The sequence below is a fragment of the Cardiocondyla obscurior genome, linkage group LG20 (assembly GCF_019399895.1).
Source record: "Cardiocondyla obscurior isolate alpha-2009 linkage group LG20, Cobs3.1, whole genome shotgun sequence".
NCBI lineage: Eukaryota > Metazoa > Arthropoda > Insecta > Hymenoptera > Formicidae > Cardiocondyla > Cardiocondyla obscurior.
This window is the reverse complement of record NC_091883.1, coordinates 876,487-901,756: the sequence shown is the minus strand read 5'-3', so window position 1 is coordinate 901,756 and position 25,270 is coordinate 876,487. Positions and strand designations below refer to the sequence as shown.

The window sequence follows — 25,270 nt, the reverse complement described above, 5'->3', positions numbered from 1 at the left end:
AAGAAACAAGGGCAACAGTTCTCGCCTCCTGTCCCCACTGCTTCGCCCGAGCGATTAAATCAAATTGGGAAAAGAACTCCCGCAACGGAACGGAACCGTCATATGTGTCTAACTTTAGATTCAGCCCGGACACGGAACGCGCGTCACCCTCAACCGGAGGGACATCCGGAACAAAACTCGCGCCCCCCTCCGCCGGAAGAACACCGGAGACGCGCGAAAAATTATTGGAGGGACTTAGCTGCAATATTCGGCTCTGCATCCTCGTGATCGCATCATCACGCAGACGAATCTCAGCTCGCAGACTCTCCTCCCTCTGTTCCTGCTCGACCCGCAGTTGACGCATCTCCTGGCGAAGCGACTCGAACGCCGCCGCCTCAGACGAAGCAGGATCCTCCTGACGGGATCGCCTCCTCTTCGCCGCATGCGTAGCCATCCCGGACGAGCCCCCAAAATGTTACGCCGGGAACGGGTCGGCGGACGTTTCCGCGTTCGCGTCTCTCACACTCTCACTCACACACACACTCGCGGCGCCTGAGCTCCGCGAAAGAAAGAGACACGATTTGTAAAAAGAAACAAGAACGATATTTAATAAAGAGCATGCAAGCAGTAACACGTCTGCACCAATTCGAGACATGGGCAGAACTGTCAATTAACAAATAATAATAATCCTCGTTCCCCTGGCAACAGGGAACCGAGACTTCGGAGCGAGCCGGCAGCTTCACGCTGCTCCGTATACCGGGCGTAACAATATAAATAATACCCGGAGAAAAGAGAAGGGTAAGCACATCCCTTTGTTCGACTCTATATAAAAGAAGGATCGTTTTCATAACGCGAACTTTAGTTAAAAGTGTCAGAGAAAAATTATTTGTGGTAAAAAAAATGTCGCGTAAGTATTTTATTATTATATATTCTTATTATAGTATGTTCGTGAATACCACGCTTCGCTCGCATGAGTCCTTGCCGTGTATCGGGAGCACGTGCTTTCTGCATGTGCTCTCGATTCTACGCGAGCTTAACCGACGAATTATTCCCCCCTTTTTCGGATATTTCGTCAGATCGGCAGCGGTATTCAGTAGCCGACTAGACACTACGTTACGCGGGTGTTAAATTCGTTGCGCTCTCTTTGGTACTCCGCTACCGCGGACTCAGTTTTCTATTACGGCCTGCTGGCCCACCTTGCACCCAGACGCGAGTGCAATTCAATTTTTGTTACTTGTGCGTGCAGCTCACCATCGCTAGGAGCCTTTGTTATATGCCGATCTCGACACGGTAAGCGAACGTGGTCGCGATCGCGAACTCCTGGGGCTCCTACGTTAGATTTACCTCGTCTCGCGCGCAAGATCGTCCGATTCGGTGAGCGTGCTACTCCACGCTCTGGTTTCTCAAGATTTCCGTCGCGCTTTTCTGTTGATTGAGCCCGATTAAAAGGGAGTTATCCAAGATCTCCGCCCGAAACGAGTATAATTCGTATCCGTGCCGAGACCGAGCACGTGCTCCGCGCGTGCACGATTAACTTTTGTATTTTGTTGAGAATAAACTATTAATTTGTGTTACGTTCACCGCTCGCCTCTTTAATTTACCGAATTTTTTAATCCTCGAGTGTACGGTCACTTCTGGTCGTCCCGGCAGTCTTTCACGCACGCAGAACGTGAAGCGTTCACGCGTGTACACGTGAACATATAGTTTGGTCCTTCGAGCCGGATCACGCTCGAGGTGATACGAGTTTTTTTCGGTACATTCCGCGGGTTTCACGTGATATACGTATTCTATACACGGTGTTGTGAAAACGTGCACATTATGGAGACATTGTTGACCGAGCAACTGCTTATTAAACGGTCTATTTTGCGTACATTGGACAATGTAAAGAAATTGGGCAAGCTTAATTTCACTGCGGCAAAACTGCGAAGCCGCCTGTGTTCCCTGCAGGACAACTGGAGCAAATTCCAGAGCGGACATCTCCGTCTGGTTGAGGCGGCCGCATCTGTGGACCGATCTGGCATCGACTACTTTGCGGACAACTCTTTCGAGGCGACGGAAGACGTGTTCCTGACTACTAAGGACGTTCTAAGTGAATGGCTAGAGGAATTGGAGCCGCCGCCGACCCCTCAATCATCAATGCAGTCGACTGGTATTTTGCACGATACGTCGGTACTTGCGGGACCGCGTATGCCTTACATTAAGCTGCCGCCGTTTAATGGCACCCTATCGGAATGGGAACATTTCCGCGATAGATTTACTTCGCTCGTTATTCAAAACGCGGGTCTTACTGATTTTGCACGTATGCACTATTTATCGTCGTCCGTTACGGGATCGGCTCTTTCTTGTATCTCTGATATTCCGGTTACTGCCGATAATTTCGCAATTGCTTGGGCTGCTCTCACGAAGCGTTTCGAGAGCCGTCGGCGTCTCGTAAGAGGTCATTTCGCCACGTTATTCGGGCTGAGCGTCGTAACGCGTGAATCGGCCGCCGATTTGCAAGCGCTTTGTGATAAAGTTGAGATGACGGTCTCGGCGTTGAAACAGTTAGGACGTACGCCGAAACTTCTTTGGAACGACTTTCTCGTCCAACTAATCTCTAGAAATCTGGACCCTGTCTCGCGAAGGGCCTGGAATCTGAAGAGCTGCGATTCGAACGAATTGCCGTCATATACGGACTTAATTACATTCGTGACCAACCGGTGTCACGCTTTGGAAGAATCCGACCATGCGGCCGTCATCAAAACAGAGCGTGCACAGAAGTCGCTCCGTGTGCATGCTACAAACACGTGTACGTCTACAAACGCGTGCCCGCTTTGTAAATCGAAACATTACTTGAGCGCCTGCTCGCGTTTTCTTGCGTCGACTCCTAAGATACGCGTTGAAACAGTCAAGCGTTTGAAACGTTGTTTAAATTGTTTGAGTGCAACGCACTCAGTTGCGGACTGCCGAAGTCAGTTTTCCTGCCGTAATTGTAAGAAACGGCATCACTCCACGTTACATGTAGACCCGGATGCGCCTACGAGCGCTGAGACGCAGACCGTTGCGGAGCCCTCGCCCCCCGTTGCGGCCGTACATACCAGCGCACTGGTAGACGTCCCGTGCCGGGAACGCGCCTGTGTACTACTCGCTACCGCTCGAGTTACCGTCGCAGCAAATTCCGGGCGTTATGTGACTGTTCGGGCACTGCTAGATCAAGGCTCCGAAGCCACATTTATTTCTGAATCCGTCGCTCAGATCCTGAGGGCTAAACGCGTCCGTAAACCCATAGCGATCTCCGTCGTCGGTGGTATAGATGCCGGTTTTGTGCGACAGGCGATCTCGATCACGATTTCGTCATCTAGTAAGGACGCCCCGGTACTTGAGACTACTGCTCTCATTCTTAAGTCGTTGACGAATTACGCGCCTAAGGGTTCAGCGTCTCGAGATGATCTGGCTCACCTCCGGGATTTAGAATGGGCTGACCCGACTCCGACGCGATCAGACCCCATTCAATTGATAATAGGCGCGGATCTATACGGAGATCTTTTGCTCGAGGGTCTTCGCAGGGGGCGTTCCGGGCAACCTATCGCTCAAAACACCATCTTCGGTTGGGTGATATCAGGACCGACAGGCTCAACGACCACGCGTCCTAACGCTATCTCGCAATTAACCGCCCTTCATTGCACGTCTCTGGTCGACCTGGACACCACAATCCAGAAATTTTGGGAGATTGAAGAGGTGCCGCGCTCTCGACTCCTCGCCCCGGCCGAGAAACGGTGCGAAGATCATTTTCGCGAGACGCATTCACGCGAGGCTAACGGGAGATATGTGGTACGTCTTCCCTTTCTCTCTCCACCCTCGTCTTCGATCGGTGATTCGCGCCGGGTCGCGGAAAACCAATTGAGGCATTTGCAACGTCGTCTGCAAGGGTCCCCGGATTTACGCGTGGAATATTCACGATTCTTGCACGAATATGCGCAATTGTCTCACATGCGAAGGGCCTCGCGTTCCTCCGATTTTGATTGTCGCGTGTTTATACCTCATCACCCAGTGATCAAATCTGACAGCGCAACAACGAAGCTTCGCGTTGTGTTTAATGCTTCGTGCCCTACGTCGACCGGTGTCTCGCTCAACGATTTGCTACATTCCGGGCCTAAATTACAGACCGAGTTACCGGCTATTTTATTACAATGGCGTCAACATCGATACGTGTACACAGCTGACATAGCGAAAATGTTTCGGCAAATCCTCGTCGATGAGCGCGATGTAAACTATCAATGTATTTTGTGGAGTCCGGACTCGTTGGATACGGTGGGCGAGTACCAACTTTTGACCGTCACGTACGGAATGAAGTGCGCTCCGTACTTGGCATTGCGTGTGCTCCGTTGTTTATGTGAGGACGAGGGCTCCCGTTACCCGTTGGCAGTGCCAATTTTACGCGACCAAACTTACGTGGACGACGTATTGTTCGGCGATCACGATATTGCAAAATTAAAGTCTAAGCGTGATCAACTAATTTCGCTTCTTCGCTGTGGCCATTTCACCTTAAGAAAATGGGCGAGTAACTCCTCGCGATTATTGGACGACATTGATCCCCGCGACCACGGGCTTGCCTGCGACAAATCTATTTCGGGAGATGACGCCGTAAAGGTTCTTGGGATTGTGTGGAATCCATCCTCCGACGCGTTTCGCTTTCACGTCAATCTTGACGATTCTCCGCCTAATTCTAAACGCGCGGTACTGTCGGTCATCGCTCGGGTGTATGATCCCCTCGGTCTAGCTACTCCGGTCACGATTTCCGCAAAAATTTTGATGCAAGCATTATGGCGCCTCCAGTCTGGCTGGGATGCTCCACTTCCGGAGAATATTTTCTCCTCATGGAGCACTCTCTACACTCAGCTCAGATGCCTGGGAGATCAGCAGATTCCGCGCTGGACGGGAGCTTTTCCGGGTTGTTGTGCCGAATTACACGGTTTTTCGGATGCATCGAATTGCGCGTACGCCGCATCCGTGTACTTAAAATTAATCCGCCCGGACAGGCCGGCGACCGTCACCTTACTTGCGGGCAAATCTAGGGTTGCCCCCCTCAAGACGCTCACGATACCACGCTTAGAATTATCAGCCGCTCTTTTGCTTAGTCGGCTCGTTGTTTTCGTCCGCGAAACCCTCGCGTTGCCCGCAATTCCGTGCCACTGCTGGACAGACTCCACGATAGCTCTCCAGTGGATTTGTTCCGACCCATCTCGGTGGAGCGTTTTCGTTTCTAATCGAGTCATTAAAATTCAGGAGTTACTACCCGACGCTACATGGCATCATGTGCCTACTGACGAAAATCCCTCGGATTGCGCGTCGCGCGGAATTTTCGGTTCCGAACTGAATGACCACCCGTTGTGGTGGCGAGGCCCGTCGTGGCTTACGGGTCCACCCGATAGTTGGCCAGCTGATCCGGTTGTGCTTTCTTCCGAAATGCCGGAGGCAAAAAAATTAACCGTTGTACATGCGACAGAACCTCCTCCTCCGTGGGATCTCGCGACACGGTACGGCTCATGGAGCAAACTACTGCGTGTTACCGCGTACATTATGCGATTCATTACACGCTTGCGTAAAACGACGTCGATTTCTTCCGACTCGGATCCTCCGAGTTGTTCGCTCCGTTCTACTGACATTAATCACGCGCGACTCTTCTGGATCCGTACGATTCAACGGGAATTATTCGGTCCGGAGCTGCGATCTCTAAAATCTGCCGATACTGTCGGTTCTCGGAGCGTTCTCGCGCCTCTTGCGCCCTTCCTAGATCGCGACGACGTTATACGCGTAGGAGGCCGACTCCGGCATGCGCCTTTTCCGTACGATGTTAAGCACCCGATTATTCTTGCGGCGCACCCTCTGGTGCAAGCTCTGGTCCTTCACACTCATCTTCGAATGCTGCACGGCGGATTACAGTTGACGTTGACTACACTTCGTCGAGACTATTGGATATTACGCGCTCGTTCGTTAGTAAAAAAGATGGTCTATTCTTGCGTGATTTGTGTACGCGAGCGCGCAACAATCCCTACGCAGTTCATGGGGAACCTTCCCGCAGAACGCGTGACGGTACCTCCGCGACCCTTCACGTGGTGCGGTTTGGATTATGGGGGACCTGTGCGAGTTCGACCGTCCTCTGGTCGTGGGATCACTTCGCGAAAGGCATACATTGCCCTGTTTGTTTGCCTATCGACGCGAGCCGTTCATTTAGAACTAGTCACCGACTATAGCACCTCCGCCTTTCTCAACGCTTTCACTCGTTTCTGTGCTCGACGTGGGTTGCCTCACACCGTTTACTCCGACAATGGCACAAACTTTGTCGGCGCTGATAAAGAACTCGCGATAGCCTATAAGGCTGCGTTGCATGACCCTGACTTCTTAAACAAAACGGCTCAGGACAGAATTTCTTGGAGTTTTATTCCACCCTCCGCCCCCCACTTCGGTGGCCTATGGGAGGCCGGAATTCGTAGCGTAAAACACCACCTGCGTCGTGTGGTTGGTGAACATACGCTCACCGTGGAGGAGTTCTCGACGCTGTTGTGTCAAATTGAGGCGTGCCTCAATTCAAGGCCAATTGCTCCCTTATCGAATGCCTACGACGAATGTCAGGTCCTGACACCCGGTCATTTCTTGGTCGGATCTGCTCTTGCGACTCCACCGGAACCCTCGCTTCTCAATCTGGCCGAGAATCGTTTGTCTCGGTGGCAAGTTGTTAGGAGACTGTCGGAAAGATTCTGGCGGCTCTGGACAAATGACTACGTGAACACGCTTCAACAGCGTTCGAAATGGCGCAAAATTAATCCGGACGTAGAAATAAGTCGGCTCGTATTGTTGCGCAACCCCGTTCTCCCCCCATGTAAATGGGATATCGGTCGTGTAACGGAAATTCACCCCGGCAGCGACGGGTTGACTCGGGTCGTGACTATAAAAACCGCTTCGTCCACGTTCCGCAGGCCCATCGGTAAAATATGCTTGCTGCCAGTAAAATGCGCGACTTCGATAGATTAATCTAAGAGCGATTTTTATTTTCATTTTTTTTGTATATTGATCCGATTACATCTACGCGGTAACGCGTCATTTTTTCTTTCATTTGTTATTACCTCAACAGAGTATTTTGTAACCTTCGTTTAATTTTGTATTGCGCTTATCATTTTCGATTTTTTTTGACCGCTTGTTTTGCGTCAAAATCCGTAGATTAAGCGTGCGACCATTGTAATGCGGATATCAATGTAGTTAGTCTTTAAGTATCGTTTATTAATGAGCTGCGGCATTCTTGCGTTATGAACATTGTAAGTTTGTTTAAGTAGTACTTCTGTATTGTTATTCTTTATTTCCTTGTTCATAATTATTGAAACCACTGTTTCAAGGCCGGCGGTTATGTTCGCGAATACCACGCTTCGCTCGCATGAGTCCTTGCCGTGTATCGGGAGCACGTGCTTTCTGCATGTGCTCTCGATTCTACGCGAGCTTAACCGACGAATTATTCCCCCCTTTTTCGGATATTTCGTCAGATCGGCAGCGGTATTCAGTAGCCGACTAGACACTACGTTACGCGGGTGTTAAATTCGTTGCGCTCTCTTTGGTACTCCGCTACCGCGGACTCAGTTTTCTATTACGGCCTGCTGGCCCACCTTGCACCCAGACGCGAGTGCAATTCAATTTTGTTACTTGTGCGTGCAGCTCACCATCGCTAGGAGCCTTTGTTATATGCCGATCTCGACACGGTAAGCGAACGTGGTCGCGATCGCGAACTCCTGGGGCTCCTACGTTAGATTTACCTCGTCTCGCGCGCAAGATCGTCCGATTCGGTGAGCGTGCTACTCCACGCTCTGGTTTCTCAAGATTTCCGTCGCGCTTTTCTGTTGATTGAGCCCGATTAAAAGGGAGTTATCCAAGATCTCCGCCCGAAACGAGTATAATTCGTATCCGTGCCGAGACCGAGCACGTGCTCCGCGCGTGCACGATTAACTTTTGTATTTTGTTGAGAATAAACTATTAATTTGTGTTACGTTCACCGCTCGCCTCTTTAATTTACCGAATTTTTTAATCCTCGAGTGTACGGTCACTTCTGGTCGTCCCGGCAGTCTTTCACGCACGCAGAACGTGAAGCGTTCACGCGTGTACACGTGAACATAGTATTTAAACGTTTCTGGTTTTAAATAGAAATGTTTTTTTAATTGTAATTATTGTTTTTTTTTTCCAGAAGAAGATTTACAATTAAGCGAGGAGGAAATGTTACTCGACTTAAATATTAATGACACGCCGCCGCGCTGCTCTTCAACAATTCAAGCGCTGACATCAACAATTAAGAAACAAGAGAAAATGATAGAGTAGCTGCAGAAGAACCAGAAAAAACTAATTGAAGCGATGCAGCAGCAACAACAGCTTTCACAGCAGCAGCAGACAGAGCAGCAAAACGCAGAAGCTGCTGACAGTGACCAACCCCCACTGAGGGGTAGAAAAATGTGTAAGTTATTTTTATTTTAAGTATTTATAACTTACGCGCGCACGCACGTACGCACACACACACACAAATTTGTATTTTTTTTTATTACAGATTCTAGAAGAGGACACGGACGTGGAAGAAGCCGCGCCGGGTGGTACAAAAGAAATCGGGGAAAAGGAAGAAGAGGAAAAAGAGGAAGAGGTGGTCGCGGCGACTTCCACGTCAATTATTACTTTTAAATTTAATTTTTTTTTATTAATTTATTTTTTATGTATTTATTTATTTATTTATCTATTAAAATTAATTTTTTTTTATTTTGACGAAATTTTAAAATAAATTTTTTTATATTTTTAATGTATTTTTTTTTATATTTTATATTTATATTGTTACGTATTAAAATTAATTTTTTTTAATTAATTTTCATTATCTCTCTTTTTCTTCCCCATTAAATAAAATAATAAAAAGGAGCAATGACGAGCTATGGAGCAGCGGCTCCGATTACGACAACTATTAGAGCGACAAAGACAGAAGTTACCGCGGCGTCACAGAGATGGCCCTTTAATCGGCCGCGCAACCCCCGCGAAGTGACACCTGCGAGGGCTTGCGACCGACTGACCCCGCGCTTTCCCCCTCCATGCCCTCAAGGGCCAATAGGAAAATTAGAATTAAATACCCCTTGTTCCGCCTACACCCCTCGCCTACACTTTTAGGATATAAAAAGGGCCCAAAAATTAGCAGTAAACACTTCCGTTCCTCTTACCGGAGTGAATACTACATAGAAGCGCTTATCAAAGGCGATCATGGAGAGTTCACAAAGGTGAAAAATTCCAAAACCTTATTATTCCATCTACTCATTATTTTTCTGCGCGCTATCCAGGGCGTCTCGCGGAAAAATCCCTTCTATCGAAAGCGCGCTAACCACGGCGAAGCATCGGGTCTCTCTTCCTATTCCGCTCCCCTGCCAACGGAGCAAACATATCCTAAGTTCTTGCGCGCTTACTCCAAGCGTTGCGGAACAATCCTACCCTGAGCCCTGCGCGCTCCGTAAAACGAAACGCGGGCACTCTTCCTTAAAAAAACCCCCGAACCGCGATTACGATTATACGAATACAATTATAATTCCGACGCAATTCTGTTCGAGCGAATACAATTATAATTCTAACGCGATTCTTAAATTGTTAAAAACCAAGCGTGTAACGGTGCACCCGGCGATGCACCGTTCCGGCCACAACAACGGCCGACCGCCGGACACAACACCGTCCGGCGGGGACCCGGGGCGCGGTGCGCCCCAAACTTTATATTTTTATATACGCCGGCACAGCACGGCAACGCATAGCCGTTCCGCGGCTAAGTCCATCCGCGGACTTAGCCGAGCGTCTCCGAGCGCCGCCGAACCGCGCCGTCGACGTCGAGGCCCGTCGTTTCCGAGCGCGCCGCATCCCGGGGCCTCGGCGCCACGCGTCGGGACACGTCACGTACCCCGCTGAGCCCCGGCAACCCTGCGCCGTCACTTTTTATGTATAAAAAGTCGACGCCAGGACTCAGCGGGACCGTCCTGATCCGTTCACTCTCGAGCGAACATCCGTTCCTAGAGCACGAAACCACGGGGTGAAGCGATCTTCGTCTCGGCCAGGAGATCCTGGCGCTCACGATCCTCTCGTTCCGAACTCTGACCGAACGCACGACTAGCTCGTGGGGTGGAGCGCACTCCGCCTCCTTTGAGGACTCTCGATCCTACGTCTGCGGCACAGAAAGACTCGAAACGCATTTAAGATCCCGTCGCACCGTCGTGATCCACGGGGTGGAGAGATCTCCGCTTCGGCCAAGAACTCTTGGCTAGCGACACAGGTCAAGGTGCATTCTGCCCAAGCGCATCGCGTCTTCCGCGATCCACCGACGCATAGAAATTTCAGACCGCGCGCTAGATCACTCTGTACCGCGATCAATAGTACGGCGGGCCCCGCCCGTCGGTTCGCGCCCGCGCCCCGCATACCGCCGGTCCGTCCGACAGGACCGATCGCGAGATCTACGATCCGCGCCCGCGGCCCGCGTACCGCCGGTCCTTCCGCCAGGACCGATCACGGAATCTACGATCCGCGCCAAAAACCGCGCCCATGGTTCCGCGCCACCCATCGCGCCTCACGTGGGGCATCCGCGACCATCCGCGAATTTACGCCTCGCGCACGCGTTACATCGATCCGCGATCGAAAGGGCCGACGCGCCCACCAGCGAATTGTATCCGCGCCGCACATTTATTATCTTTGTCTTGTTACCATTCTGTATATATACATCGGCGCCGTTTGACCAAGCGGACGTCGTGGTTAATTAATAAATAGTCTTTTTTGTTACTACATCCGTCTCGGTGCATTCTCGACCTCGCCTACTCGAATCCTGCGTCCCGACGAGCGTCCCGGGCTCGCTGGCCCGACATTCGGGACCCGCCGCAAAAGCAGGTCGTTTCATGGCGCCCGAACAGGGACCTTGAGGTCACTAGTTACTGTACCGGAATGCCCCGAGACTGGATTTACCGATTATCAAAGAGCGAACTGACGACCGAACTCGAGGAACTAAGAGTAGACGCGACAGGCACGATCGACGAATTGCGACACCGATTTAGCCAATACGTGAAAAATCATCCGGACGCGTATTTCACACCGCGACCAGGACCGTCCCAGGCTGCGATGACCACACCATTGATTGAGGTGACTCAGGCCACCCCCGAGCCGATTTCCCCGCCCGTCGCGGCCGCACCGACGCCGGCTTTGCCCACGCGAACCGAACAACCCGCTAAAGATTTAACGAAAATCATGGGCCAAATTAGAAAATGGGGTTGTCAATTCGACGGGAAAGACCCCGCGGGATTCCTGGAACGAGTGGCCGAATTAACCGAAGTCTACGGGTTCCGAGGCCGGCATCTACTACGCGGACTGCCGGAACTTTTACGCGGGGAGGCGCTCGAATGGTTCCGGAACCACCGCGACGAGTGGCGTACGTGGGTTGAGTTCCGTGACGCATTTCAAGAGCAATTCTTGCCGTACCGGTACCGCGCACAATTACGACGAGAAATTGACGCGCGCACGCAAAAGTCCGGCGAACCGTACCGGAAATTCGCGACGGAAATAACGACCCTGATGCGTCGCGCGGGGGGGTACACCGAGGAGATGAAACTCGAGATCCTACTCGAGAATATGGATCCTCGATTACGGCCGTTCATCAGTAGCAAGCACGTCCGGATCGCCGCCGAACTCGCCCGCCGGACCGCGGAAATCGAGAAAAGCCTCGATCGGCAACCGCGCCCCGTCGCCCCGCGCGCCGCCGCCGCGACCAACACAGCCTACGATCGAGCCGAGTGTTGCTGAAGGTGTAAGCAACGCGGACATACTCGGTTCGATTGCAAAAGGATACCGCGGAAATTTTGTTCGCAATGCGGGAAGGACGGGGTTCTAACACGAGATTGCCACCCGGCGGGAAACGGCAATCGGATCGAGGAATCGGCGGACGCGCCTCGGTCCCCGCAATAAAGTACCTGCCGCGACCGCACCTGACTGTTACGATACACGACCGATCGTATGAAGCGCTTCTGGACACCGGCTCGGAAGCGTCACACGTAAACGTCGACACGGCCGAAACCTTACGTCGAGCCGGTGCCCGAAGCCGAAATATCACCGGTCGGGTGCAGCTCGCGGACGGGTCGGCGGTCGACGTAGCCGAGGCGATCCGAGGGAAGATACAGATCGCGGACCGAAGTTTCGACCACGACTTCCAGGTAATCCCTACCTTAGACAGCGCCGTTCTCATCGGGGTAGATGTATGGCATCGCGCCGGATTTTCAATCCCGCCTCCCCCGCGATCTACAAAGCGATTAACGTCACTGCGCCTCCACTGCGGAGGGGCCAGACCGGACGACAGGGGGAATACTGACCAAGCGAGATCGCTAACCGAAGCAGAACGGCTGCAAGCGTTTCTCGAAAACAAACTCGCGAAATTTCAAAGCGTGCGCGGACCAACACAAAAGATCGAGCATCGCCTGAAAGTCCTCGCCGATACACCGATCAAACAGCGGTACCGCCCGCGTAACCCGGCAATGCAGGCTATTATCGACGAAGAGGTAGAGAAAATGCTGGCCGAGGGAGTAATTGAACCGTCGGAGAGCGGGTGGAGTTCCCCGATCGTGTTGGTCAAGAAACGGGACGGGAAGCATTGATTTTGCATCGATTTCCGACGAGTCAACGAGGTCACAGCTCGCGACGCGTACCCGCTGCCGCAAATCAACGCGACACTAGATAAGTTACGGGGGGCGAAGTATCTCTCGACCCTAGACTTAAAGAACGGATACTGGCAAGTACCCCTCGCCGCCGAGAGCCGTCCGGTCACCGCATTTACCGTCCCCGGCCGAGGGCTCATGCAGTTTCGCGTAATGCCGTTCGGGTTGCACTCCGCGCCGGCCACGTTTCAACGATTACTCGACACGATCCTCGGACCCGCACTCAAACCGTACGTATTCGTATATCTCGACGACATAATTATATGTAGCCCCGATTTCGAAAGCCATCTGACCACCCTGACCGAAGTATTTCGTCGGCTACGCGACGCGCGCCTTCGCCTCAACGCCGAGAAATGTAAATTCTGCACCGATAACATTAAATATCTGGGGCACATAATTAGCCGCCACGGAATACAGACCGATCCGGAAAAGACCGCCGCGGTGACCGACTGGCCCGTGCCACAGAACGTGCGACAGGTGCGTCGTTTTCTGGGCGTCGCGTCGTGGTATCGGCGATTTATTCGCGATTTCGCCACCGTAGCGGCTCCACTCACCGCGTTGACGCGCAAGCAAACCAAATGGACGTGGGGCAGCGACGAGCACACCGCATTCGAGCAATTAAAAACTATCTTGACATCCGCGCCGGTTCTCGCCTGCCCGGATTTTACGCGCAAATTCGTACTACAAACCGATGTGAGTAACGCCGGGCTCGGCGCCGTTCTCACGCAACATTTTCCGGAAGGTGAACGCGTCGTGGCCTACGCCAGTCGGACTCTGAATCACGCCGAACGAAATTATAGCGCGACCGAGCTCGAATGCCTGGCCGTCGTATGGGGAATTCGGAAGATGCGCAGCTATCTCGAAGGTTACGAGTTTCTCGTGGTGACTGACCATCAGTCATTAAAGTGGCTGCAAAAATTAGAATCTCCGACCGGACGTTTGGGGCGATGGGCATTCGAACTGCAGCAGTATCAATTCGAGATACGATACCGAAAAGGAGCGTTAAATCGCGTAGCCGACGCGCTCTCGCGACAGACGCACGTAGGGAGCACGACGCGGCCAAAATGCCCGTGGTACGAAAATCTGTGGCAGAAGGTCTGGGAACGACCGCAAGAAACACCCGACGTACGTATCGAGAACGGCCGCCTGTACAAGCACGTTTTACATAAACTCGACTTTAAAGACACGCCGGCCGCCCAACAGTGGAAGGAATGCGTGCCTTCCGACAACCGCCCGAATATAATGAAATGATACCACGACGAGCCGACCGCGGGACATCTCGGCATCGCGAAAACGATCGCCCGCATCGCGCCGTATTTCTACTGGCCCGGCATGTTTCGAGATATCGCGCGATATATACACAAGTGTCCGGATTGCTTAGGGCATAAAGTCGAACTGGCCAAACCACCCGGGACACTCCACAGTACCGAAATTACGTGCCCCGGCCAGCAAATCGCGATCGACCTCATAGGACCGTTACCCCGATCCTCCAGAGGACACATTTGGCTGCTTAATATGCAAGACCGCTTTACGAAATGGGTCGAACTCCGGGCGTTACGCCGCGCGACCGCGGACGTAATTAAGCAGCATCTCCGCGAAGCCATCATTTTACGGCACGGGTGTTCGGCAGAAATCTTGTCGGACAACGGTACGCAATTCAAGGCCGAAAAAGTTACCGCGATGTTACGAGAGCTAGAGATCCGGCATAAATTCACGCCCGCCTACGCCCCGCAGTGTAACCTAGTCGAACGCGCCAATCGAACCGTTAAAACTATGATCGCGCAGTACGTAAAGAAAAAGCACCGAGCCTGGGACGAGTACCTCCCCGAGATTCAATTCGCGTTCAATACCGCGACCAGCGAAGCGACCGGATATACACCTGCGTTCCTCGAGCACGGCCGCGAACTCCGTCGGCCCGAAGAGCCGCCCGGCGAAAATATCACACCCTCCGCGCGAAAGAAACAGCTCGATGAGGCCTTCGAACTAGCGCGAATTCATCTCGCCCGGGCCTTTCAACGACAGGAGCATCATTACAACTTACGACGACGAGCGTGGAAACCCGTCATCGGGGACATCGTTTGGAAGCGCGATCACCCCCTCTCGAACAAAGCCGCCGCCTTCAACGCCAAGCTCGCGCCGAAATTCATCGGACCGCTCGAGATCAACCGAATTATCTCACCGGTAATCGTGGATCTCCGGAGCGAACGCGGGAAATGGTATCGTCACGTTCACGTAAAAGATCTCAAAATCGAAACGGCCGAACCGCTAACCGACGACCGCCTGACATAAACACATTTGATCTGTCAACAAAACACACAGAGTTGGCAAAATGAGATGAGATCGCACGCCGGGACCGACATTCGATCACGAACACGCGATGGAGCGAGACATCCTAAGCGAAATAAACGGAATCTTGAACGAGGGCTACGATTCGGCGGAACCGGCCATCAGTCCGATCTGGGTCACGGCGTTCCGGGGATCCACATCCCGGCTGGACTCCGCCGAACCGACGTCGGCGACCACCACCGACAGCCGACCGAGCCGGACAACCGTTCCACGGGTCGGAACGATAATCCAACGATCCGATGCACAAAACGCAAGGAAGCGGGCCTGGCTATAGACACCGCCGCCGCCGCCTCCACCGCCGCCGAAGAAAATAGCCGACGTACCGGTCCCACCCCGTCCGACGCTGGAGCCGTTACGGGTGATGGGGCCCATACCGCCGCCTCCGATTCCGGTCGAAGTGGAGCCGGGAGTCATCCTGGACATCCCGCACTTCGCTGTTCACGTCGCCCGCCAGTATAAACCGCGGCTGGGCAATCGCCGGTGGCATCTAAGATTCGATGCCGCCGGACGACTTCGTTCGTGCAAAGAGAAGTCGCAGCAGAGGAAGGCGTAAAAGTGCCTCAAATGCAGGCACTATTCTACGAGGGGGGGTGATGTAACGGTGCACCCGGCGATGCACCGTTCCGGCCACAACAATGGCCGGCCGCCGGACACAACACCGTCCGGCGAGGACCCGGGGCGCGGTGCGCCCCAAACTTTATATTTTTATATACGCCGACACAACACGGCAACGCATAGCCGTTCCGCGGCTAAGTCCATCCGCGGACTTAGCCGAGCGTCTCCGAGCGCCGCCGAACCGCGCCGTCGACGTCGAGGCCCGTCGTTTCCGAGTGCGCCGCATCCCGGGGCCTCGGCGCCACGCGTCGGGACACGTCACGTACCCCGCTGAGCCCCGGCAACCCTGCGCCGTCACTTTTTATGTATAAAAAGTCGACGCCAGGACTCAGCGGGACCGTCCTGATCCGTTCGCTCTCGAGCGAACATCCGTTCCTAGAGCACGAAACCACGGGGTGAAGCGATCTTTGTCTCGGCCAGGAGATCCTGGCGCTCACGATCCTCTCGTTCCGAACTCTGACCGAACGCACGACTAGCTCGTGGGGTGGAGCGCACTCCGCCTCCTTCGAAGACTCTCGATCCTACGTCTGCGGCACGGAAAGACTCGAAACGCATTTAAGATCCCGTCGCACCGTCGTGATCCACGGGGTGAAGAGATCTCCGCCTCGGCCAAGAACTCTTGGCTAGCGACACAGGTCAAGATGCATTCTGCCCAAGCGCATCGCGTCTTCCGCAATTCACCGACGCATAAAAATTTCAGACCGCGCGCTAGATCACTCTGTACCGCGATCAATAGTACGGCGGGCCCCGCCCGTCGGTTCGCGCCCGCGCCCCGCATACCGCCGGTCCGTCCGACAGGACCGATCGCGAGATCTACGATCCGCGGCGCGGATATATATATACAGATATGTATAGTTTTTTTATATTGAACTTTCTCCAACGTTGCAAATATTAATATGTAAGGAAGAAGCAATATTAGAAGGTTTTGAATTAATCTTGTAAATAAAACTGTCTATAAAATTATAAAAGTTTAAAAAAGAAGATGGGTATGATATATGAAGTACTTGATATAGCTTAAATAGAAAATCGAATGCAGCAATTAGAGTTCCTTCTTTTTGAAAATCAAAAAAGAACCCGTCGCCCTGAACAAAATAACTAACTTTTTCTTGGCCCTGAATGCACATTATATACGGTTGTACATTGGTAGTTGCCTCACTTCTTATACGTGTTTCCGTGTAAGGTAGACTAGTGCCTTCCTGTAGAACATTATATATGAAAGTTTTTTGTTATAAATATACGTAAACATATAAGGTTACAAACATACTGGAAAAATTCGTAATAACTGTGGATTTGGCACTTCTGTGTAAATTAAATTATCCTTATTTTGTAGTATCTGAAACAAAGGTAATGCGTGAAATTATTTAAAAAAAACTACATCACTTAGATTAAATAAATAATAATCTTTACCTTTCCCTTGCCCTTACATCCTTTTCCATTATTTTTTCGGAAGGAATTTGCTGGAGGCAAAAGGAGAGTTAATGCTATTAAAGCACGTAAACCATCTATTAAAAAAGAAAAACATATTAGGCATATTAAAAATAACTTTATGTTTTAAAACTGTGTACATATGTATATATATAATATAAATAAAAACAAATTACTTTAAAATGCTTACCATTATTAATCGGTAGAGAGATATCAATTTTTTTTTTTATATCTGCTCTACATTGTTCAATATAACAAAGAATATGTTTTATGTAAAAAGAAGGAAATTTTGCCAAAAAATTATCTCCACAAGTGGGATAAATTGCATCAAAGTCTAGTTCAATCTATAAAAAAAATTATTCAACATACATAAAACAGTTACTTAAAACAGCAAAATCTAGTTTTAAACTTACCATTTCTCCGTTATAATCTAACAAACGTAGATATTTTTTAAAAATATTAGATATATTTAAACCAGTATTTATAATCCATTGTCTGCGATTTGGGAAAGTGTCTTGTAAACATTTTTTAATACACTCTTTATTATAATGACTAGGTAATTTATGTTTCATCCATAATATCTAAAATCAAAAATACAAGTTGAAATGTGTATGTTGTGTGCTGAAACAAGTTACATGTTATAAAAATAAAATTAGCGAAATACACTACAAAGCTTACCTTTTCTTCTAAAGTGGACTCATCTAGCAGTGTGTTATTATTTGACTCAATCAATTTTTCTGACAAGCATATAGCTTTTTTTTCTGAGCAGCTGAAGAGTATTTCTTTTTTTGGGGGGACAATTTGGTTCGGACCGTCCACAATCGATATTCGATAAATCCTTGCTTAGTTTTTGAATCATAATAATGTTCCTAAAAATATTACATTAGAATTTAAGCTATATAATAATTAATTATAAGGAATGGTACTAAATATAATTTTCTTTAATATACTTACGTAACCTTTACACCTTGACATTTTGTTTTTTAAAGAAGGAAATTCAGAAACAATAGCACTCGCAAGTGACACTTTAGCATCTTCCGAAGGATAGCTTATATAATAAAAATTAAAGCTTATTACTTTAATATTCGATTTAGTGACAGAAATTAAAGCACGAAATAACAAAAAATTCAACACTCACTAATTATTATGTTGCGCTGCAATAAGCTCAGCCACTAAAATTCGTACGAGTGATCTTCTATCAGACTCACTGAAACGTCCTGTACGTATTGCTTTTAATATAAGGTCACCTTGAACATGCTTTTTAATTGTTTCTTCCAAAGTTCCATAACGCTTAAAATAGATTTAAAAAATAAAAATAAAACTGTTTAAAAAGTATAAGAAATTTTAATGTTAAATGTAATTATGTTACGTCAGGTTTAGGAATAATTTTAATGGAAGGATTACCGGTTCTCAATGACTAGGAAATGGATCGAGAGCAGGTAAAGGGTAGAGAGAGAGAGACGCAACTACCAATTCTTGCGTGACGCGTGCGAGACAACGTCACGCATATTAAGCGCTAGGAATGTATTAGAACGAGAAAAGATTTGAATTAGCGCGATTTTTGTTCTTTTGAGGGAAAGAATTTTACTTCTTGTTCCCAGGGAAAGAACCGGAGGTGTTTTTCGCAATAAATGGAGCTAAAAAGGTTCATTAAAAGAAAATTGCAGAAATCTGTTTTAGCGAGATTTAATTTAACATTTCTTTATTTTTCAATTGATGTTAAATAGAGATGATTGAATATAATTAAAAATTAAATAAAATGGTAGACCAAGAAATTTTAACTAAGAAAAAAAAATTCAATTAATATACTAAGTAAAAGACAACACATTTTTATTATTTAACAAGAGTACGCGGGAAATAACATAAAAAATTCCAAAAATAATAATATTTAATCTAAATCGATTTCAATTATTTCCGAGATCTTGGCCGACGATCTCGGAAATACACGATCAATCAGCCTGATCGGAGCTAAAAAGGGGTGTTCCACCCCGGGATAGAATATGAGGACGTTCTGATCAGGAGATGCCCTGCTGGCTTCTCTCCTGATCTCCTCAGGATCAAAGGAATCAGGGCCTATCGTGAAGGCCCTTTCGGGGACGGAATCCGTCCACGGAGAGCAAGTCCTCAGGAGGAGCTCGAGGAGAGGATCTATGATCGCTCTGGGTTCCTCTTGCCCGCCGAGGAACTCCACGCTCGGGGCGGGGAGGGGAAGGCTCTGGGCCGTCAGACTCTTGCCAAAAGACGGTATCGTCATCAGCAAAGGAGTCGACCTCCTCAGGCTCCCCAGGATGAGGTATCGGGGACGGAATTGGAGAGGAGCATGCTCTAGGTGCAGCTCCTGGAGAATGAATCGAGATGTCCGGAGAATAGGAAGGAGTCGTAGGGCGGAACTGCTCCAAATCAGGCTCAGGTTCGGTCGCATTGACGCTTGTTCTCGGCGTATTCGGAGAAGGGGGGAGTTCCCTGGGTTCTTCGACGTTCAGAGGAACTTCTTCGGGAGCCGGCGAAGTCGGGGGAACTGGGGGTTGAGGGGACCACGACCTCTCTCCTCTTCTTCGGGGAGGGTCGGTTCTTATCTCCCCTGGCGCCGCCGCGAATAAATATTGCACAAAGAAGGACTGGATAAGGCCCCTCAAATTCCGAATTTGCCGATTTCGGCGAGCCCGGCTTTTCTTTAGGGTTCTTAAGTTCGATGATTCCACTAAAAGGATTTCATTTTAATGAATTAAATTAATAAATGAATTTTGGAGGAGAATATGGCTGGGCATCACGTCTCACAGCTCCTTTCGGATCTCTCCGTTGTCACCCTAAGTTTCTCTGGTTCCCCTAGCCGAATGGAGCCTTACTCAAGTCAAGGTTTTGATAGTCACCATTTACTGGCGGCATATCGCAACCCCCGACAAAAGGAAGCCCGCTAGACAGGTTGAGGCACCCGAAAAAACGGGAGGATTCGAGAGAGAGATAGCGAAACAATTAAGCGTGAACGGCACCCTGACTATTCCCTCAATTTTCATTTTTTACATATATAAATATATGAATACAAATCAAATAAAACTATTTAGTGGAACCGTTTCAAAATTAAAGGAAAAAGGGGAATAAATAAATGATGCCACTTACTACTTGATGTCTTCAAATTCACTCAGATGAGATCTCGAGATGGTTCTTTATTTCGTCCACACCAAATTATCACAAACACTTGAAATTTTGAGTAACTGAGTGAACTGATGAAAACTGGATTTTTAGAACAGAATTGAGAGCGAGCGTCGTCGGAGCGCTCGGTTTTATAAGCTCGGAAAAGGGGAGGACCAGCGCCAGATTCTAAGTCTTATCCAAATTTTGAATTCTATTCGTTAGGCTTATTCCTCCACTTTTCCGTCTTCGTAATTATTGGTCGCCCTTCTCTCAGTTTTCTTAATTTTCTAAGTTTTCGCCCTTAGTTTCTAGTTTTTGGTGAGGAGTTCCCGATATCTATTGGTCCAGGAGAAAATGTTTATGAGCTCCCCTCTACATGGTTTTAGCCCTTCCAAGCTTCCAGATAACAGATTCAAAAAAGCTTAGGTAACTCTTTTTTTATCGGCAGCGTGCAATTGCTGCCTGAGTTTTATAGTTTCCAGCCGCGTATCCCAATTTTATTATTACAGGCTTTTTGCCTCCTTTTTCTAATCCCTAGGATCCGCGGCGAAATTTGATTTTACTGAATTGTTTTTTCTTCCAGAATTTCCCTTGTGTACCGCCAGACATTTATTGTTAGTTTAAGATATTCCAAGTCTTTCCGAGCTATTAATGTTTTATGAATATTTTGACAAATCCTTTCGTTTCGATTTTTTTATATTCCACATCTGTTGTACAATTGTTTTTGGTTCCTTCTTTTATTTCATACATCTGGCGATTCAGGATATTCCGTTAGTTAGAATTATTTTTCTGGAAACTTAGAACCGTCTCCTTTGATCCCAATACATTCGGTATACTTTTTATTATCTACTTTATCTACCATGTGTCGGAAAAAGGAGATGTGGAGTTACAGGACGTAACAATTACAAATAAGAAAAATTAAAATTTTACCGAAAATACATTTGATTCAGCAGCTTTTGATGTAGACAAACAATCTGTATCGGAAAGCGTTGTTAAAAAGCATTATCTATATTTGTTATATTTGCTATATTTTCAGGCACTGTCCTTATATCAATTTCTCTTCCTCCTTGCAAAAGATTTTCAATCAAAAAACATTTGTTTTTTAATATTACCTACAATAAAATTCGTACCATAATTAATTTAGCTAGAATACTTGAATATATATCACATGCAAAACAACAAGAAACTTACCGTCGATGTAGATTTTATTTCATTCAGAAATTTGGTTATTATTTTTCTAGGTCTAAGTTTAATATTCAATTCTTTTAAATCTAATTCTGTAAGTTCAAAGAAAGCTTCTCCATTAATACCCTGATCTGAAATAAAATTTAAAATAACATATGAGTAACAATCGTAAAAAAATTAAGAAGCAAAAAAAAATAAGCCAAACATAAAAATAATATGCATTAAATAATTTATAGCACACAGTAAAAAGATTATAACATTTTTTTTTAATATAATAAAATATATACAATAGAATAGTATAACTTGTAGATAATGTCAGTTATTAACAAGTTTACTTACTTTTACAAAATAATATGACGCAGACTGATATAAAGACCGTTACAGATTGGTTCTGTCCATACACTAAAGGGTTGAAAATGAGCAAGTGAGGAAACTGAGACAAAAGAAAAAACTGTATTTTCAAGTTCAATACAAAATGCATTTAAATTAGTATTGAAAGTCGTAGTTTTGCAGCGCAAAATTAAAAAATAAATGTCACTTTCTCTCAAAACAATTATTTCCTTAATTTTTCCAAATACAGGGAGATTATCTCTTCGTTTCATGGTAGCTTCAATACAAACAAACAGATTAGGTCTAAATTGCACTCCATTAATTTTGACACTGTTGGATTTAAATATCTTGTCCGTGTCGGCGTAGCCTAATTCGAAAAGAAATTCTCTACTGTGAGTGTTCTGTACATTTAACGTTTTCCCACTCGAAGAATTCATTCTCTTGAGTTTCACATCACTTGTTCCCCATTTTGCACTCTAAACACACTGGCACACTCTAAGTAGGGTTTTTGTTGGATTTTTAAAATTGTGAACATTTTGTGCTCGCAATTTAATTTCAGCATGTTTAGCCTCAAAACGCATGCAAAAGTAGCATTGCAAAGGGCTTGCCCAAAGTATGCAATCTGCATAATGAATAAGATGATGAAACTTGTTAATAAGATTGATATCTGGGAAAACTTTTTTAAACATGGCCATTAAATCTTGTGTCAGTGTTTGTAAATATGGCATTAAAGATCTCGTTAGTCTTGGAGCTAGAACAATTTCCATAATTCTTAGTAGTAGTAATATTAGATCCATGTAATTATCATTTTAAATTTTTTCTACGACCAAAAATGGAAAAGCTCTTAGTAGTACCCACATCTGCATTGCTTTTTGACTTAATAAATAATCTTTTTTTGCAGCATATTTATGGTAAAATTTGCAGATGGTTTATTTTTGTTTTCTACAAATCCATATTGAAAAGATGCAATTTTATTGTTCAAGTAATCGATTGTCAATTGTTTTGTAACACAAATGTACTGATAAAGTACAAGTTTTAATATCATAGGGCCTACTCCGCAAAGAATATCGTGCATCACATCAAATATTTTATTTCTAGAAGTATGAAAATATCGTGATTGATTAAGACAACAATTTCCTTTAACACCAGTTGCTGTCATGGATTGTGCAGAAAAATTATGCATATGTAAATATTCCAAATGTTCATTCATTGTTTCTTCAGTTCTTTCGTTACCAAAAGTTGTTATTCCAGCATACAAATCTTCTCTAGAATATAAGCACAATCGGCAAAATTTGTTAGCCTTAGGTCCAAGCATATTAAACACTTCGTGTACAGCTAAAGTGTCTCCACAAAAAGCAGTAATTGTTGCATGCAAAGTAAATTCTTCATTACCAAGCATAATTTTAACTCCGTCATCACTTTCTAACTTTTGTAAATCATTTAAAAAAGGAGACAAAATACGGTCAAACTCATATTTTTTAACATCTACATCAGTACATAACAATAGTACATGTATGCTTCCTAAATCCGAATTTATACAAGCCGGAATGTTTTGAATTATATAATAAAAAACACCCAGTTTGTGGATTCCTGTTTTTGATCCAAGAGGATTAACAATTTCTAATTCGTCATAATAAAGTTGTATTCGCAAAGCATTCTTATGCACTTGGAAAAGAGGATGATTTTTAAAATAGTCTCCGTCAACAAATAAAGCCAAAATATCATTCTTTGATGATTGTTCAGAAAGAATAGCTTCTTTAACTTCTGCGTTCGACAGTATTAATGTCAAAGTATCTATTATTGACACATAATGAAAGGTGTCAAGTACTCTTTTAGGCGTATAAGTTCCAGTTGCACTATCCAGTGACATTTCCATGCAGTAACCAAGAGGAACTTCTTTAGATTCAATATAACCACAATAAGTCTTTAATGCTTTGATTTGATTTTCTAAAGTACGAAGATTATTGAAAGGATTTTCTAAAATAAAATTTGAAAGTAATTCTACAACTTCAGGCTCTTCAATAGCATTTCTTGCTTGAAAATATTTCACAACTTTTGATTATAAAAATTTAGTTAAATTAAATATAATTTCTTCCCATTCGTCTAGTATATCATTTACGATAGCGCCAGTTACAGACCTCTTTGATTGAAGTCTTGCAATTACTCTAATAATTGAAGAGTGTAAATTTATATTTAGATTTTCATAATTATCATCATGAACATCTTCATTAGAATCTTCATGAACATTTTTATGAATATCTTTTATTGCAGCGTTATTTCTATTAATAAAAACATCTTCATTATTGTAAGCAATGGGTTCTTCCAGATCTAAGTTATCGTTCAACCTATATTTATGACACTGACGTATGTGTCTTCTAAATGTATAAAAATACTTAAATGTGCGATAACATCCATCTTCAACACAACTAAAACCGGTATTTCCCATTTCTCGATTACTTGTAAGCCCGTGAGTGACTTCATAATGCCACATTAAACCATTTAACCAACCAGAAATACGGTGATTACACAGACAGCATTTTAAAGAGTTCATTTTTATATTTTAAACTACTTAAAAAATTTTCGCGAAATAAAATCTGTAAATGTTGGTACTTTTCAATTTGTTAATCAACATGATTAAAAATATTGATAAAAAAAAATTAAAATGCTTACCTACAAAAATATCAGCTATTGATTGATCTTTTATTAAATTGTATATTTTTTCGGATACCTCATCCATTGACCATTTCGTAATGTCACTAATTTTTCGTGCAAACAGCTTTAATATAACTTTGATTATAAATTATATTAATTAAAGCGATACGCCGTCACATATAACCTATTTTGGAAACATAAAAATTAATTTGCAAATATTGATATTGTTGATATACTTATATATATATATACACGTTTGTGTGTGTATAGATTAGATACATGATACATGTATAATATGCATATTAGATAGAAAGTGAAAAAAACAGTTTATACTTACTTGCAACGATAAACCGATACATGAAATAAACACGTGCCGCTGTAGCCTCACAACGTCGTACGTACACTTTTCACTAACTTCACTAACAAAACAGTGTGATCCTGTTTTTTTTACTGTTTCTTTAGCGCATTTCAATGATTTGCCAGTGAAAAAATATGTGGTAATTGAATCAGTGTTTTTCTCACTGATTCACATTTAGAGAGTTGATTATTTGACATACAAATTTATTATGCTTCTGAAATCTGACGCACAGGAATGTACATATAAAGAAAAAAGTACAGATCGGTTTCCTTGCCTTGGTGACAGTAGAAAAGTAAAACAATTATCTTTGAAAAAAAAAAACAGGTAAAAAGGACAGTGCGCCATATTTCATGGACATAACAAATATACAGGGTGTTTCCGATCAGTGGACTTTCCCGAATATGGTAGGTAGGTCTCATCAAGACAAATCGAAAAGTCTCATACCATTTTAAAATTTTCGCGATAATAAGCGAGATATCAGCGTATAAAAATGTGGTATTTTATTACCGATTTCGGGCGGACCATCGGTGCTTTT

At 46.1% G+C, this 25,270-nt stretch overlaps 3 protein-coding genes across 3 annotated transcripts; 1 reads left to right on the top strand and 2 right to left on the bottom strand.

The window, feature by feature from the left end:
- Nucleotides 1-1,797: 1,797 nt before the first annotated feature.
- On the top strand, nt 1,798-6,990 carry LOC139110474 (uncharacterized). Its single transcript, XM_070670284.1, has one exon. The coding sequence runs from the start codon at nt 1,798-1,800 to the stop codon at nt 6,988-6,990; it is 5,193 nt and encodes a 1,730-aa protein (XP_070526385.1).
- A 9,508-nt stretch (nt 6,991-16,498) lies between these two features.
- On the bottom strand, nt 16,499-17,849 carry LOC139110473 (uncharacterized). The gene is made up of 4 exons (XM_070670283.1): nt 17,440-17,849; nt 17,061-17,155; nt 16,918-16,986; nt 16,499-16,864 (listed from the first exon to the last, which is right to left on the bottom strand). Exons 1-4 carry the CDS (start codon nt 17,648-17,650, stop codon nt 16,514-16,516), a joined length of 726 nt encoding a protein of 241 aa, XP_070526384.1. The 5' UTR covers nt 17,651-17,849; the 3' UTR covers nt 16,499-16,513.
- Nucleotides 17,850-17,860: 11 nt separating this feature from the next.
- On the bottom strand, nt 17,861-24,622 carry LOC139110347 (uncharacterized). Its single transcript, XM_070670061.1, has 4 exons — nt 21,402-24,622; nt 21,141-21,322; nt 18,217-18,368; nt 17,861-18,126 (listed from the first exon to the last, which is right to left on the bottom strand). Exon 1 carries the CDS (start codon nt 23,599-23,601, stop codon nt 22,603-22,605), a length of 999 nt encoding a protein of 332 aa, XP_070526162.1. The 5' UTR covers nt 23,602-24,622; the 3' UTR covers nt 17,861-18,126; nt 18,217-18,368; nt 21,141-21,322; nt 21,402-22,602.
- Nucleotides 24,623-25,270: the final 648 nt, after the last annotated feature.

Coding starts and splice junctions, on each gene's coding strand:
- LOC139110347 (XM_070670061.1), bottom strand. CDS start 23,601: ATGGAAATGTCACTGGATAGTGCAACTGGAACTTATACGCCTAAAAGA.
- LOC139110474 (XM_070670284.1), top strand. CDS start 1,798: ATGGAGACATTGTTGACCGAGCAACTGCTTATTAAACGGTCTATTTTG.
- LOC139110473 (XM_070670283.1), bottom strand. CDS start 17,650: ATGAAACATAAATTACCTAGTCATTATAATAAAGAGTGTATTAAAAAA. Junction 17,156..17,439: donor TAACTGTTTTATGTATGTTG/AATAATTTTTTT, acceptor CTTTTTTAATAG/ATGGTTTACGTGCTTTAATA. Junction 16,987..17,060: donor GATGTAAGGGCAAGGGAAAG/GTAAAGATTATT, acceptor CCTTTGTTTCAG/ATACTACAAAATAAGGATAA.